This window comes from Oncorhynchus clarkii, chromosome 13 (assembly GCF_045791955.1).
Source record: "Oncorhynchus clarkii lewisi isolate Uvic-CL-2024 chromosome 13, UVic_Ocla_1.0, whole genome shotgun sequence".
Classification (NCBI taxonomy): domain Eukaryota; kingdom Metazoa; phylum Chordata; class Actinopteri; order Salmoniformes; family Salmonidae; genus Oncorhynchus; species Oncorhynchus clarkii.
In genome coordinates, this window is record NC_092159.1 from 56,269,539 (window position 1) to 56,286,928 (window position 17,390).

General features: G+C 43.6%; 2 protein-coding genes and 2 pseudogenes across 2 annotated transcripts; 3 read left to right on the top strand and 1 right to left on the bottom strand.

Annotated features, from left to right (window-relative positions):
• Positions 1-410: 410 nt before the first annotated feature.
• Positions 411-10,105, bottom strand: LOC139424062 (ankyrin repeat and sterile alpha motif domain containing 4B). The gene is made up of 2 exons (XM_071175752.1): positions 9,816-10,105; positions 411-2,286 (listed from the first exon to the last, which is right to left on the bottom strand). The coding sequence occupies exons 1-2, from the start codon at positions 9,974-9,976 to the stop codon at positions 1,125-1,127; spliced, it is 1,323 nt and encodes a 440-aa protein (XP_071031853.1). The 5' UTR covers positions 9,977-10,105; the 3' UTR covers positions 411-1,124.
• LOC139424162 (butyrophilin subfamily 1 member A1-like) lies at positions 2,928-3,727 on the top strand (annotated as a pseudogene).
• On the top strand, positions 3,837-4,954 carry LOC139424163 (zinc-binding protein A33-like; annotated as a pseudogene).
• Positions 10,106-10,508: 403 nt separating the features above from the next.
• LOC139365132 (solute carrier family 25 member 17-like) lies at positions 10,509-16,907 on the top strand. Its single transcript, XM_071102546.1, has 9 exons — positions 10,509-10,858; positions 11,084-11,144; positions 11,413-11,479; positions 11,823-11,977; positions 12,191-12,307; positions 12,403-12,548; positions 12,630-12,725; positions 12,904-12,986; positions 13,137-16,907. Exons 1-9 carry the CDS (start codon positions 10,784-10,786, stop codon positions 13,282-13,284), a joined length of 948 nt encoding a protein of 315 aa, XP_070958647.1. The 5' UTR covers positions 10,509-10,783; the 3' UTR covers positions 13,285-16,907.
• Positions 16,908-17,390: the final 483 nt, after the last annotated feature.

Consider the following 17,390-nt stretch of genomic DNA (forward strand, 5'->3'; position numbering starts at 1 on the left):
CTCCCTCTCTCTGTGTCCTCTCCATTGAAGCCAGAATCAAAAGCTTTCCGTCTGAGCTGACTGCTGGTGCATGGGACTCCTCCTCCCTTCATTGCCTGGTTGACTGGGTCAGAAGGATCTCCTGATCATGGCCTGCTGGGATTCCTTCTGTCTTCCTCTCTATCATATGAGCTGTGTGTCTAATAAACATTTAAGATACGTTTTTTAATTGGCTGGCAACAAAGGCTAGATTCACATTACCAGGGCTCAGAGTTTTTCCTGGTTAGGTCACCTGGTAAGGAGAAACTCATGGCACACTACAGTTTTGCATGTTATGTATCTACTTCACCAGTGATTCAGAACTTTCAAGTGCCAAACAATCCAGTCAGAGAAAATGTATGCATGCAACTCACATGAAAGAATTGATCAAGTGATTTAGAAACGTTATTTATTTTGGTTGTCATACGTTTTTTAATCAATGTACAAATCACAAGGATTAAAATTCACATACAAAATGTCACAACTGAATTCATCACAATATTGTCTCCTTTCTATCAATCATCAAAGGAGGAAACAAGAAAATCAAGATCAGAACAGTTTCCACTTAATAGGCTCTTACATTACATCATTACTCAAAATGAGTCGTGTGCTTCTCAGAGACATGCCAAAAAGAGCATGCAGCTCAAATTATGTTTGAAATCTGACAGTGTTTCTTCCTTCTATCTTCATGAATTGGTATTGCAAGATGGGGGTTGGTAGTGGTTGTGGTGGTGTTATTGCCACTCCATTAATCTAAATGACATTCCTGCTCAGTTTAACCATGTCCGATTATCTCGTCACAGTGCCAGACTTATCCAGCCCGTCGAACCCCCATTGTTTTAGGTGAATCAATGCTAACTTTAGCCTGTGGCGGCTATAGCAAAGTAATGAAGGGCTGCAGTCACTCCTAGTCCAAGGTAAGAGAAAGATTAAAGAATTTGTCTTTAAAGGATTGAAAACCAGGATATGTATTTCCACTTCAAACTCTCAACTTTGCATCAGTGTTCTTTTCATTCAAAAGTATTGTCACTCTACATCCTCCTACTTGCATTCATCCTACTTTCTCCATTCAGCCATATTCAATCACCTCCAATATCAGAATTTCATCACAGGAAGCTGTCCTTGATGGCGCCAGGTTTCTCCAGTGCACTTTTCCGGCGAGCGGCAGCTTCCAGGATCTTCTTGCGGGGCCCCAGTTGGATGCGGATGCCCTTGAGGTCATCGTCGGAACAGAGCATCAGCGCCTCCAGGTCCAGCTGTTCACGGGTGAAGGCTGGGGAGAAGTCTGGCAGGGAGATGGATGAGAGGAAGGCATCCAGCGGGGAGGTCTCCTCATCCTGGTCGTCATCCAGGCCGATCTCCTCCTGGTTCCAGGGCAGGTCGTCGTCCTCCTCGTCCTCAACAAAGCCTGTGTCCTCCCCTTCTGTGTCGAACCCCTCCCTGCGGATGAGGAAGCCCAGGTTTTCATTGTTCCCACTGGGGAAGTCGTCGGGCTCTATCCCCATCTCCATGGAGAAGTTCTTCCTGAAGACCATGTTCCCCAGGCCGGGCCGTTTGAAGATGGACTCCTTGGCTCCTGGGCCATCTCCTTCTTCGTCATCGTCATTAACGTCATCATCAGTGAATCTTCTCATCCCTCCGTCCTCTTCCTCATCGATCTCGTCCTGCTCGGAGAAAACGCCCATGAACTCAGGCTTCCCAGAGAGGGTGCCGTTCTCCTGCTTGACGAAGATGACGTTCCCGTCTCTTCCCACCTTCTCCGTTGTTCCTTTATCCTTTTTCCCGAATATTCTCTGGAGGGTCCCCTTCGACCGGGCCGTAAGCGAGCCTGAGGTATCAGAGGCAATCAGCTTGGAGAACTGCTCGTTCACACTATTGATGGTGCCCATCTTGGAGAACGACGGAGATGCCGTGCTGGCCTCTGACACTGACCCTTGGTACATCTTATCCATCTTGCTCTTGTGCCTTTTTTTGACCCTCTCACACAGCTTCACCCGCATTTCAGCCTCTTTGGTGGCCTCCTTCTTCAGCCTGGCCACTTTCTTGGCATTCTGGATGGTCTGCTGTGATGCGGCACTGTCCAGGAATCGCACGCAGTCCATGCGGTCGCCCGACGCTGCCACGTCCATAGCTGTGTGGAAGTCGTTGTCCTGGGAGAAGAGGTTGGCGCCGAAGTTGACCAGGAAGCTGAGGATGTGCATGTGACCATTGGTGGCGGCGTGGTGCAGCGGCGTGTTGCCCCAGATGTCGCTCCTGTTGGGGTCCCCTCTGAAAGAACACAGAAACATCTGTCAGTGAATCAACAAACCAATTAATCAACCAACCAATCATACATTTCTATGACAAGATTAGATGTGATTTCTGTTCAGCTTTGGCTCATCATTGTAGGTGTGAAAAGTATGCAGTTGGACAAGTTTTATGTTGTAAGTAAAAAAAAGTAACTCCAGATGAGTACATGGACAAGGCTGCACTGACAAGGCTGCACTGAAGGAAAGCCTTTGTTCAACTAGGAGAACTGACTTTGGTATGTTTGCTTTTAGATTATTCCACAGTTTTTCTGTGTATTTTCTTCTAAACACTGAAATGTCATTATTGACTCCCTGATTTGAAGTTATGGAATTCATCTTGATCATTTGTGTAATCATCGCTTTCTGGAATGACGGTGATGCTACCAGATTGTCTTTGTCCCTCTCCTCCACAGAGCAGTCTCAGGTACAGTAGGCCTACTCTACACCTTCACCGTGTGTGTGTGTGTGTTCATTTGACAGCTCCCAGTCTGAGGTTTCTTTCTCTTTTTACTCTCGGATCTGAACGGGTCTCTAAGATCCGAACCGGCACGTGTCTGTTTGGGTCTGTTTTTCCACAGGCCTTTTTCAGAACTGGTCTGACTGTCCTGGGTTCCATTCGGAATGGGTATCTGTTTTTTTGTTTGATGAAACATTTCAGATCGGGTGGGAAAGCCACAGATCCAATGCACAACTTTTTAGACCTGTGAAGACCTCTACCTCAAACCCGGTATCAATGCTGAGGATATGAGAGTGGAGTGGTTTAGACTTCCCCACCCAGGCTCTGCTGTTCATCTTTACCAATACTGAAGTGACAACTAAGGATCAGATGGTCTCCTACAGGGGAAGTACAGAACTGTTTAAAGACTAACTGAAAAGATGCAACACCTTGAAACTGACCAGGGTACAAGGCAATGATGATGGGTTTTATCAAGTACTTTACTAAGACAAAGTCCAGGTATGATGATCTCCCCATGGAAGTCTGTATTAAAGGTAAGGTTACATTTTCTGTCAAATGCAATAACCTATACAGTCTGCCTTATAACATGTATTCATTTTCTCAAAACCTCACTTCAGTATTTTAAATCCTGTATACCTTTGTGTCTGTAGCTGTTGGCTCCCAGCCAGTGATCTCAATTGAGGAGCTGAGAAGGGTAGTCATTGTTCCGAGTGTGTAAATCTAAAGGCTGGTATCCAGGACATTGAGGGAACCAAATTGTATGGTTGGTATTCAGAGATATAAAGGAACACTGAGGGATTCTACTCTGCCAAACTAAAGGTCACTCAACAGGAGACAAACAGAAAATTATTTGATATGCATTGTTCAACAGAGCCCGCTCAATGAAGTGAGGAAGACAGAATTTCACATTCCTAGTCAGCTGTTCCGGTGTGTTAAGTACATATGTGAAGATGAAAATCATTAAGGGATATTTTGGGAGTGCTCTCTAGTGTTTCTCTTGCTGGTTGCTGTCACATTCGTTGAAATGAACGGACCAAGGCACAGCGTGCATAGAGTTCCACATGTGTATTAAAATGAAACTCAACAACAACAACAACAACAACAACAACAACAACAACAACAACAACAACAAAGCCATAATGACTGGCGTGCTCACAGGCACTACACAAAAACAAGATCCCAAACTAAGGCTGCCTAAGTATGACCCCCAATCAGAGACAACGATAGACAGCTGCCTCTGATTGGGAACCATACCCAGCCAACAAAGAAATACCAAATCACACCCCGACCTAACCAAATTGAGAAATAAAAAGGCTCTCTAAGGTCAGCGCGTGACAGTTTCTTCTACTGTGGACTATCTGTGACCATCTGCCGTCTAAAATATAAAGGATCAAGTTAAACAGCAGTGGGATGACCTCAGGAAAATTAAAACCTCACCAAGGAACTACTTCTAGTCAAAGATGAATGCATTTTAGCTCATGGTGAGCAAAGGGGTCTCATTCAAGAGAGGGATCGCATCAATGAAGACCTCAACTGTCAGCTGAAAAACCTAACTGAGGAGCAGGATCAGATTAAAGAAGCTGATTGTACTCATTAATCAGTTGTGAACAGGAAGGGGTAAAGATCTTGAAACCATTCAAACACATTCAGTGAATGTGACTCTAGACCCTGATATGGCACATCACCGTCTCATTCTATCTGAGGATGGAAACAAGTGGAACATGGAAATATACATCAGACACTGCCAAGCAAGAGAGGTTTGATACTTTTCTCAGTGTCATGAGAAGGGGGGGGCTTTTCCTCTGGGAGATTTTACTATGAGGTGCAGGTTAAGGGGAAGACTGAATTGGATTTTGGAGTGGCCAGAGAGCCCATCAACAGAAAGGGGATGAGAACACTGAGTCCTGAGGATGGATCCTGGATTTTGTGGCTGAGGAATGGGAATGAGTACATGATTCTCGCTAATCTTCCTGTCTCGCTCTCCCTGAGAGAGAAGCCCCAGAAGGTGGGGGTATTTGTGGATTATGAGAAGGGTCAGGTCTTCATCTACAATGTGGAGGCCAGGACTCACATCTACTCTTTCACTGGCTCCACCGTCACTGAGAAACGATATCCTATCTCCAGACCCTGTGGTAAAAATGGCAGCATAAAATATAAGACCTATGATCATCTCTCCTGTAGAAGATACTGACACTGACTGATTCTATAATGGATGTCACTGTCTGACAGTTTGAACAAAGCAAGGCAAATTAACTGTTTTGAGAGGGATAAATTTTGCTTTTCAGTTTGAGTGACCTGTAATTTGTTTATCATTATATCTTTTGCATGGAGGTTTACAACTTCAGGAGAAATGTAAATCCAAACTGTATCAATCAATTAAATGTATTTATAAAGCCCTTCTTACATCAGATGATGTCACAAAGTGCTGTACAGAAACCCAGTCTAAAACTCCAAACAGCAAGCAATGCAGGTGTAGAAGCACGGTGGCTGGGAAAAACTCCCTAGAAAGGCCAGAACCTAGGAAGAAACCTAGAAAGGAACCAGGCTATGTGGGGTGGCCAGTCCTCTTCTGGCTGTGCCAGGTGGAGATTATAACAGAACATGGCCAAGATGTTCAAATGTTCATAGATGACCAGCAGTGTCAAATAATAATAATCACAGTGGTTGTCGAGGGTGCAACAGGTCAGCACGTCAGGAGTAAATGTCAGTTGGCTTTTCATAGATTATTACCATGTATTATTTGTAACAGTGAATAACGTGTTTTCTGTATTTTTAAGGTATATTGCAGATATTGTGAAAAACCTTTATCTACACAGTGTACAAAACATTATGAAGACCTTCCTAATCTTGAGTTGCACCCCATTTGCCCTTAAAACAGCCTCAATTCACCGGGCATGGACTCTACAAGGTGTCAAAATTGTTCCACATGGATGCTGGCCCATGTTGACTCCAATTCTTCCCACAGATGTGTCAAGTTGGCTGGATGTCCTTTTGGTGGTGGACCATTCTTGATACACACAGGAAACTATTGAGCGTGAAAAACCCAGCAGCATTGCAGTTCTTGAAACACTTAAATTGGTGCACCTGGAACCTACTATCATACCCTGTTAAAAGGCATTTAAATATTTTGTCTTGCCCATTCGCCCTCTGAATGGCAAACATACACAATCCATGTCTCAATTGTCTCAAGGTATAAACATTCTTCTTCAACCTGCCCCCCCCCCTCCCTTCAGCTACACTGATTGAAGTGGATTTAAAAGGTGACATCAATAAGGCATCATAGCTTTCACCTGGATTCACCTGGTCAGTCTATGTCATGGAAATAGCAGGTGCTCCTAATGTTTTGTACACTCAGTGTCTATAGACATGTATACATATTAACACATACAGTGGGGAGAACAAGTATTTGATACACTCCCGATTTTGCATGTTTTCCTACTTACAAAGCATGTAGAGGTCTATAATTTTTATCATAGGTACACTTCAACTATGAGAGACGGAATCTAAAACAAAAATCCAGAAAATCACATTGTATGATTTTTAAGTAATTAAATTGCATTTTATTGCATGACATAAGTACTTGATACATCAGAAATCAGAATTTTTAATTTTTAATTTTTTTTACCCCTTTTTTCTCCCCAATTTCGTAGTATCCAATTGTTAGTAGTTACTATCTTGTCTCATCGCTCCAACTCCCGTACGGGCTCGGGAGAGATGAAGGTCAAAAGTCATGCGTCCTCCGAAACACAACCCAACCAAGCCGCACTGCTTCTTAACACAGCGCGCATCCAACCCGGAAGCCAGCCGCACCAATGTGCCGGAGGAAACACCGTGCACCTGGCAACCTTGGTTAGCGCACACTGCGCCTGGCCCGCCACAGGAGTCGCTGGAGTGCGATGAGACAAGGATATCCCTACCGGCCAAACCCTCCCTAACCCGGACGATGCTAGGCCAATTGTGCGTCGCCCCACGGGCCTCCCGGTCGCGGCCGGCTGCGACAGATCCGAAAGAGTCTCTGGTGGCACAGCTAGCGCTGCAGTGCAGTGCTCTAGACCACTGCGCTACCGGAGCAGAACTTAATATTTGGTACAGAAACCTTTGTTTACAATTACAGAGATCATACGTTTCCTGTAGTTCTTGACCAGGTTTGCACACATTGCAGCAGGGATTTTGGCCCACTCCTCCATACAGACCTTCTCCAGATCCTTCAGGTTTCGGGGCTGTCGCTGGGCAATACGGACTTTCAGCTCCCTCCAAAGATTTTCTATTGGGTTCAGGTCTGGAGACTGGCTAGGCCACTCCAGGACCTTGAGATGCTTCTTACGGAGCCACTCAACTTAGTTGCCCTGGCTGTGTGTTTCGGGTCGTTGTCATGCTGGAAGACCCAGCATCTTCAATGCTCTTACTGCTCTTACTGAGGGAAGGAGGTTGTTGGCCAAGATCTCACGATACATGGCCCCATCCATCCTCCCCTTAATATGGTGCAGTCGTCCTGTCCCCTTTGCAGAAAAGCATCCCCAAAGAATGATGTTTCCACCTACATGCTTCACGGTTGGGATGGTGTTCTTGGGGTTGTACTCATCCTTCTTCCTCTAAACACGGCAAGTGGAGTTCATACCAAAAAGCCCCATTTTTGTCTCATCAGACCACATGACCTTCTCCCATTCCTCCCCTGGATCATCCAGATGGTCATTGGCAAACTTCAGACGGGCCTGGACATGCGCTGGCTTGAGCAGGGGGACCTTGCGTGCGCTGTAGGATTTTAATCCATGACGGCGTAGTGTGTTACTAATGGTTTTCTTTGAGTGTGGTCCCAGCTCTCTTCAGGTCATTGACCAGGTCTTGCCGTGTAGTTCTGGGCTGATCCCTCACCTTCCTCATGATCACTGATGCCCCACAAGGTGAGATCTTGCATGGAGCCCCAGACCGAGGGTGATTGACCGTCATCTTGAACTTCTTCCATTTTCTAATATTTGCGCCAACAGTTGTTGCCTTCTCACCAAGCTGCTTGCTTATTGTCCTGTAGCCCATCCCAGCCTTGTGCAGGTCTACAATTTTATCCCTGATGTCCTTACACAGCTTTCTGGTCTTGGCCATTGTGGAGAGGTTGGAGTCTGTTTGATTGAGTGTGTGGACAGGTGTCTTTTATACAGGTAACAAGTTCAAACAGGTGCAGTTAATACAGGTAATGAGTGGAGAACAGGAGGGCTTCTTAAAGAAAAACGAACAGGTCTGTGAGAGCCGAAATTCTTACTGGTTGGTAGGTGATCAAATACTTATGTCATGCAATAAAATGTTAATTAATTACTTAAAAATCTTACAATGTGATTTTCTGGATGTTTGTTTTAGATTCCGTCTCTCACAGTTGAAGTGTACCTATGATAAAAATGACATACATGCTTTGTACGTAGAAAAACCTGCAAAATCGGCAGTGTATCAAATACTTGTTCTCCCCACTGTATGTCCATATCAATCTGAATCTAACAATACAATATAATGAACAACACTTGAAAACGAAATAATGAGTCATTAACTGATGTTGTATAATAGCATTCCTATAATAAATGAATGAAAAAGGACTGCCACCAACGTTATCCTCATGAAGAACAAACCAACCCTTCCTTATGGGTTAATTGGTAAGCCATTAAGAATGAAAGTCCTTTGTGCCATCACGACCTCTATAAAACTCCCGATTACAGTATCTTAGCAACAGGTGATCATTAAACCGAGTTTGTTGCAGTACATCCTACTGCTAACGCCCAACATGGAAATACGCAGCTATGATCACAAAGGTGTGATTGACATCATTCCAATCATTTTAGAAAAATACACTGAGTTCAATGTTATGAAAGCTTCGTAATCCATTGTTTGTGTGATTCAATTAAATAATCAAGCAATTGGTCGGTTGTCATCTTGACAGAAATAAATAAGAGAGATGAAAATCAGGTCTGTTTTTTTCCTGCAGTATGAAAGCAGGAGAAATCTGCCAGGGGAATGAAGGGCTCTATTGTTTGTCATTAATTACATGATTCCCCTTGGCTGATTACATATTTGGCTCTGCTTATGGGAAAATGTGGTCTAAAAGGCTGTGGGGGGACAGTTTCAGAGTGGCATGCATGTCTAATGCACAAACATAACATGGGTGACATGTGACATGGACATACAGTACATTGTAGAATATAGTTAAAATCTCAGAGGCATTCAGTCACCATTTGAGGACGGTGGTTTAAGTTGATAGAGAAACCTGTGAGGTTGAAACCCATGTGACACAACTAACCGCACCTCTCTCACCTATAAATCCTTAATGAGGGTAGTCTCTAGTAGGTTTATGGGCATCAGGAATGAGGTGATGGGCATTCCTTCTATCACGTGAATTAACCATAAAGTCCACCTTTGTTCAAGTATTTGTTTTGGAAACGAGCAGCAGTGCTGGGAATAGGATCAGCATTAGGCCCCGTCCGGACTTTTATCCTCCAACTGCATCCCTCCCAACAAAACATGTCATCAATATTAAAGGAGATACAATATTACAGTATTCATTGGACTGGTACTATATGTTTTGTGACTGTTTTGTAGGTTACTGGAGGATGCCTTTATTGTTGTGTTTTAGCAACTCATCAATGTAGATTTGAGATTGGAAATATCCGTTCTCATACCAGGAAGACTTCATCAAGGTAATGACAGTAATGGACAAGGACTAGGAAGAGGTCAAAAGGTAAACCATAACCTATAGCTTCTATCCTTCCTCCTCATGTCAGGCAGAGTTTCTGCTATTTTTTCATTGGATTAGAAGTTAATTGACCTAAACATACATAGGGTAAATTAAATTAAAAGAGGTCCAAATAAATTCACATTCTAATAGTTTAGACTTAGTTAAATCAGTTAACTAATATGAGAAAAATAATTTCTGAATTAGGTTTCAATTGATTGGAATTGATTGTGATTGTAAAAACGTCACAATAGGTATATATTGCTAATATGCCACTTGACATATTTTGGGATTGTAGGTATGGGAAGGTAGGCTAAGACTTCTGAATATCAACTGCACTCACCCTCGGCTACATATAAGTTGAAGGGCTTCGACGTGTCCATGAAAAGCAGCCCATAGCGTAGGCGTCATCCCGTCCTCGTCTGGAGAATTCAGGTCTTTCCTGGTAGCCTCTTTCAAGAGGTCCAGGTAGCCATCGATCGCTGCTTTGTGGTACCTAGACATGTTTACTCTGTGTTTAGAACGCTACACTGTGAAATTAAATAAAAAAGGCAGGTCTTTTAGCAGAAGGAATCTGGCATTTTGTTCTTCCTTCCAGCGCGTTGGAGCGCCACAATTGCGCATCGGAGATGTGAGTGGTTTGGTCAGAGCGCTGGGCGTTATCATATCGGTGGAACTCACTGCCATAAAACAAAAGCAAAGTCCATTTGGGATTTGTCATGCTGTCCCATTGAGGAAATTCAAGAATCTACAATTGATATGCTGAGAGAAGTTATTAGGCTACTGTATAGGCCTAGGTCACATGTTGCTAAATGATGGAATGGCAATGACAGAGACAATATATAGTCAAAATATGTTAAATGAATTGTGCATATATATCAGTAGGCTTTTATTCATAAAATGTCACGAGGTCATAAAACAGGTCAGTGGCCATACCTGGCTAGGCGCGCTTTTGAACTCAAGCGCAAAAAGAAAGCCGTACAAATCTCAGGTGGCCTAAAGTACTCCATTCCAGTAGATGGCAGTATCGCCCTTTAGAGCGTTCTGAACTCTGACTGACTGCACCACCAAAATTAGTTTTTAGGAAGCAGAAATCTCCACAACGAAATTTGCCTTATTTATGGCACTGTCAGAGTACACAAAAGCCACTCAGCCACTCATCATGGGATGACAGCAGGTAAACGTACTCCACCACAACCAGTCTCACCGCAAGAAACTCAACCACCGGTTGTTTGAACAGGGTGCTCTGCAGTCGCTGACCGATTTGGCATTCGTACTAGATCGACGCTCTGCGGCCCTAAAGAATCGGAGATGTCCGACAATGGTGCCTCAGCGATCAACCTTCTGTCTTATGAGACACTGGTACACGCCGTGGCAGGTGCAGTGGTAAGGACATCTCAACGTAGTTTGCCTATGTATGAACAGTCCTTTAATAATAAAGACAAGGCCAAAACGTTTGAATAACTACACTGAAATGTTACAACCGGTGCCTCTAGCTAGTTTGTTAGTTAGCATACTGTGTCAGATTGTATCAACTTTGTGAATTTTGTCGTGTAACATAGGTTTAACTACCCGTCTATATTCTATATGTCATAATGTATTTGCTTCTAGGGTAGCATGACGGCGATGTCCGTCTTCTTTCCTTTGGATACAGCGAGGATCAGACTTCAGGGTGAGTTGTAGAGTAATTGGTGGTACATACTGACTGCTGATAACCATCTTTGTTGTCAGTGTGGTCATACTTGTTTGCTATAACGTTGGACTCTGCACCCAAGGGTAAGTGAGTTCACAAGGAAATGAGTGATGGATATATAGAAGTGGAAACATTGACAAGAGAGACCTTACCATGGTATGAGCATACCAGAGCTGCAGCCTACTTCCAATGTTACAATAATGTAACAAAATGACAATCCCTTTTCTGCCTTCTTTTTCTGTTGCAGTGGATGAGAATCGGAAGTCCAAATCGACTGCCATTCTCCTGGCTGAAATAGCAAAGGAGGAAGGCCTGTGAGTATTGTATGGAACTGTACACCTACTTTACTACAATTTATAATCCACCTTAGATTGCGTAAAATCAATTGACTGGAAAGGAAAGCTGGCCTCGTACCACCGCAATACAGGGCTTTCACTAGGCTGTTGTACCCATAGATCTAGAATAGAGTAGTAGAATGGCCATTCCTTTCAGTTCAAAGCAATGTCCATTCCACCCATTGTATTTCTATGACTACTTTTGTGTTGGGCCAGGAGTTTTCCCCAGTCAGATCACATGCACAGGAAAAACTCCTAGTCCTGGGTTCCCATGGCCCAATGACTGACTTTGTGGATTTCCCTGGTCTTTCTCCCCTCCCAGGTTGTCTCTGTACAGAGGCTGGTTCCCAGTCATCTCCAGTCTGTGCTGCTCCAACTTTGTCTACTTCTACACCTTCAACACGCTGAAGAAAGTCATGGTGGGTAATCAGGGCCGGTCCAGACCCGGAAAAGACCTTCTCATGGGCTTCATCTCAGGTAGGACGACCGAACAGGGACCTTTTAGTGGTAATGGCTAAGTCACTATCAACCTACTGCCACCTATTTTCATGGACTCTAAGTCATTGATGTAGTTATATTAGGGAAGAGGAGTCTGAGAGGTGATTAACAGAGAGATTCATTGAAGAAAGTAGATTTAACCTCCATATTTAAATGTCTTTCTGTTGCCCAAGTTGTGTGTTTTTCCCCCAGGGGCAGTGAACGTGCTCCTGACCACGCCCATGTGGGTGGTCAACACCCGGCTCAAGCTGCAGGGGGCAAAGTTCAGGAACGAAGACCTCCAGCAGACCCACTACAGAGGCATCTTTGGTGTGTGTCTGTCTATTTGTGTTATTCACTGTCTCTTTTCAGTACTAATAAAATGTGACTTGCTATCATCATACAATGTGTGTTTTCGATTGCAGATGCTTTCTCGCAGATCATAGCCAGGGAGGGAGTGGGGACTCTTTGGAACGGTACACTGCCTTCTCTGGTGCTGGTCTTCAACCCTGCAGTTGTGTTCATGTTCTATGAAGCCATGAAGAGGAGAGCAGGCAGAGGAGGGAGGAAGGTGAGGGAAGGAGAGGAGGGAGCCAACTGTCAGTCATGCTGAAGGTCTTTGAGCCTTTGTTTTGTTTTTGTCTGCTCCTAGATTACATCAGCAGAGATCTTTCTCATTGGCGCTGTGGCCAAGGCCATCGCTACCACGGCGACGTATCCCCTGCAGACCGTCCAGGCCATTCTAAGGGTAAACATCTCTAAATGCACACACCTGCTAACTGAACACTCATAGCAGTGTTTCCCCATTGCTTCCCATCAAACTGTGTCTGATATCATGATTATGTACTGCTCAGTAAAATAAGTCCGTATTTCCTGTACTCACAGCTCATTTTGTTGATTAAATTACTGTCTTTCTATCCCCCCAGTTTGGGCAGCACAAAGCTGAGGGCAAGGGAGGTCTACTGGGCAGTCTCCGAAACATAGTCTACCTACTTATGGACAGAATCAAGTGAGTAGATCTCACACACACAATGGAACTCTTGCGTCTCAACAGTCTGACTACTGCAATGTGGTGGGACACTTTCAGACCGTCTTGTGCCAATGAGTATGTCTTGTGTTGATCCATGGACGTTTTCCCTCCCTGTCCTCTCCCCTGCAGGAGGCATGGTGTGCTGGGCTTATACAAAGGCCTGGAGGCCAAACTGCTCCAGACGGTACTAACGGCAGCCCTCATGTTTGTGGTGTATGAGAAGATCACTGCAGCCACCTTCAAGGTCATGGGCATCAACAAGAAACTGAAGCACTGAGGTGTGAGCGGGCCCTTAGACCTCAACCTGCACTGGCTATACAACAGTGGTCACCACCCACCCTGGTCCCGGAGAGGAGCTCACAGGGTGTGCCGGGTTTTGTTCCTGCCCAGCAATGAAACCCCTGGTTCAACGTTCAGATTGACCTATAACCACGTATCTGGAACTTGATTCTGGTGTGTTTAGCACTGGGTTATGACAAAAGCCTACACACCTGTCTCCAAGATGAGGGTTGGTGACCACTGGGCTACTGACTCCCCATCCCAACTTCCCTTTCCTCAATCCCAACATACACCTCAACCAGAGATGGTGTCTCTCCTCCTCTCTTTTCCCCTTACACTGAGGTTTATTCCACATACAGTATTCATATCTGTCTTCCCTACGCCGCCAATATGGGTGAATCTCTCTGGAAATGGTTGTACATGGTCTTATAGGAGGTGCCATAACTGTCCAGCATATGCATTCTGTGGCAATTGTATTATACCTGAATGAATGGCATTACAGTTGAAGCTTGTTATGCTTTCTCCACCACTATTACCCTGGAGTGCTGATAACAACTAGCAGTTTTACTAGCCAACTCCTTTTGGCTTAGATGTTGTCTTGCCAAATAGTTGCTTAGAAAGACGATGCCAAACAACTATTTGCTTAACAAGCTTGGACAATGCCCAAGCGAGTGAAGAACAATATTCTCAAGAACTTTGAGGGCTTGAGTGAAGCATCAAGGTATTTGCAGACATGGCTATATTCTATTTAAATCTCTGTATATGTCACGGTGCTCCTTCAGCCCTGCGTTAAGACCACTGCAAACCCTTTCCGGAGAGATGTTACTGCTCTTGAAAAGTAGGTGTTGATTTCTCAGCTGGCTGTGACAGTTTGGTGGCTACAGTTGAAGTTGGTAGTTTACATACACCTTAGCCAAATACATTTAAACTCACAATTCCTGACATTTAATCCTAGTAAAAATTCCCTGTATTAGGTCAGTTGGGATCACCACTTTATTTTAAGAATGTGAAATGTCAGAATAGAGTGATTTATTTCAGCTTTTATTTCTTTCATCACATTCCCAGTGGGTCAGAAGTTTACATACACTCAATTAGTATTTGGTAGCATTGCCTTTGTTTAACTTGGGTCAAACGTTTCGGGTAGCCTTCCACAAGCTTCCTACAATAAGTTGGGTGAATGTTGGCCCATTCCTCCTTACAGAGCTGGTGTAACTGAGTCAGGTTGTAGGCCTCCTTGCTCGCACACGCTTTTTATCTCTGCCCACAAATTTTCTATGGGATTGAGGTCAGGGCTTTGTGATGGCCACTCCAATACCTTGACTTTGTTGTCCTTAAGCCATTTTGCCACAACTTTGGAAGTATGCCTGGGGTCATTGTCCATTTGGAAAACCCATTTGCGACCAAGCTTTAACTTCCTGACTGATGTCTTGAGATGTTGCTTCAATATATGCACATAATTATCCATCCTCATGATGCCATCTATTTTGTGAAGTGCACCAGTCCCTCCTGCAACAAAGCACCCCCACAGCATGATGCTGCCACCCCCATGCTTCATGGTTGGGATGGTGTTCTTCGGCTTGCAAGCCTCCCTTTTCCTCCAAACATAACGATGGTCATTATGGCCAAACAGTTCTATTTTTGTTTCATCAGCCCAGAGGACATTTCTCCACAAAGTACGATCTTTGTCCCCATGTGCAGTTGCAAACCGTAGTCTGGCTTTTTTATGTCGGTTTTGGAGCAGTGGCTTCTGCCTTGCGGAGCGGACTTTCAGGTTATGTCGATATAGGACTCGTTTTACTGTGGATATAAATACTTTTGTACCGGTTTCCTCCAGCATCTTCACAAGGTCCTTTGCTGCTGTTCTGGGATTGATTTTCACTTTTCGATTTGCACCAAAATACGTTCATCTCTAGGAGACAGAACGTGTCCCCTTCCTGAGCGGTATGACGGCTGCGTGGTCCCATGGTGTTTATAATTGTGTACTATTGTTTGTATAGATGAATCTGGTACCTTCAGGCGTTTGGAAATTGCTCCCAAGGATGAACCAGACTTGTGGAGGTCTACAATTTCTTTCTGAGGTCTTGGCTGATTTCTTTTGATTTTCCCATGATGTCAAGCAAAGTGGCACTGAGTTTGAAGGTAGGCCTTGAAATACATCCACAGGTACACCTCCAATTGTTTCAAATTATGTCAATTAGCCTATGAGAAGCTTCTAAAGCATGACATTTTCTGGTATTTTCCAAGCTGTTTAAATGTCAACTTTGTGTATGACAACTTCTGACACACTGGAATTGTGATACAATCTGTATGCAAACAATTGTTGGAAAAATGACTTGTGTCATGCGCAAAGTAGATGCCCTAACCGACTTGCCAGAAATTTGTGGAGTGCGTGAAACGAGTTTTAATGACTCCAACCTAAGTGTATGTGAACTTGCGACTTCAACTGTATGTGCTGAATAGCCTATGTTTGATCTGCTTGGCCATCTGCGGTACGCACTATTGGCACAGGACAGAAAAAACTTGGCTTCAATTACGTACTAGAAGGGGATCCCATTTTTTACTCCTGAAATATATACCTTGTATTGCCTTTTAATGAAGCCAGTCAACCATTTCTCAGTCTTATGATTTAATTCAGAATACAATAATGATTCTTCTAAATGCTTCTCTTATTTAAAACAAGTTTCCCCCAACCACCTAACAAGGAACAACTCTGGGCCCTAGTTATTATTAAAATACTGGTTTACCATAAGAGTTTAACCTAGAAGAATGTCTGCAAGACAAAAGGCTACTTTAATTTATTTAGGGTGTCATTATAAGATGAGTGTTATGTCATGTTTCACACAACTGTAGCCAGGAATGTCTGTCTATAGAGAAATCGGATAAATACTTTTAAATATGTTTTACATTTAGATAAATAATCTTAATCTCTAGATTGGATCAACATTTTTCCAAGTTGAAAAGCATAGTATACATTTTCTATGCTGTATTGGAATATATCTTGTCTACTTAACTTGCACAGAACATGAAGGGGTTTATATTCAAATCTAAACTAGTTAAATGAAAATGGGCCAACTAGAAGAATCAATACATGTACATTTGGCAGTGATAATTATAATTTCACTGCAACATTTTGCAATCTATGTAATGTTGTCATGCATTGTTGTCATTGTTCACTGGAATTCTTGAGCCTGTACTTTTTTATGCTAAGTGCCTCCAAACCTAGGAACTAGCGATGGTGGTGGACCAGATCTGTTGATAGCACTGTAAAGACGGATGACACACATCACATACTGACTGTGCTGGTCAGTAGTCAAATCTGTTATGTCTTAAAATCAGTAGTTCATACAACCCATAATCTGCTGCCTTGCTTAGCCTAGACAGTAGGCTATGTATGTAGATTGGATGTTCAGGATGATATGAACAGTATCTGACCTGCTTGGCCTAGACAGTAGGCTATGTATGTAGATTGGATGTTCAGGATGATATGAACAGTATCTGACCTGCTTAGCCTAGACAGTAGGCGATTGCTGTAGATTGGATGTTCAGAATAATATGAACAGTATGTGACCTGCACTAAGAAAGCGGACTGTCTTCCACAGCAATAAATTATACAAGTTATAATAACTGTACATTTTACTACATCTTTGTTGCACTGAAATTCTGACTTACAGTGCATTCGGAAAGAATTCAGACCCCTGCCGCTTTACACATTTTGTTACCTTATTTTCAAAAATCTTTTAAACTTGGCAAGTCAGTTAAGAACAAATTCTTATTTACCATGACGGCCTACCTCGGCCAAAACCGGAAGACGCTGGGCCAATTGTGCGCCACCCTATGGGACTCACAATCGCGGCCGAATGTGATGCAGCCTGGATTCGAACCAGGGACTGCAGTGACGCCTCTTGCACTGAGATGCAGTGCCTCAGACCGCTGCGCCAATCAGGAGCCTTATTCTAAAATGTATTAATTTTTTCCCCCTCAACCTACACACAATACCCCATAATGACAAAGCGAAAACAGGTTTTTAAAAGTTTCTGCAAATGTATTAAATTAAAACATACCTTATTTACATAAGTATTCAGACCCTTTGCTATGAGACTCGGA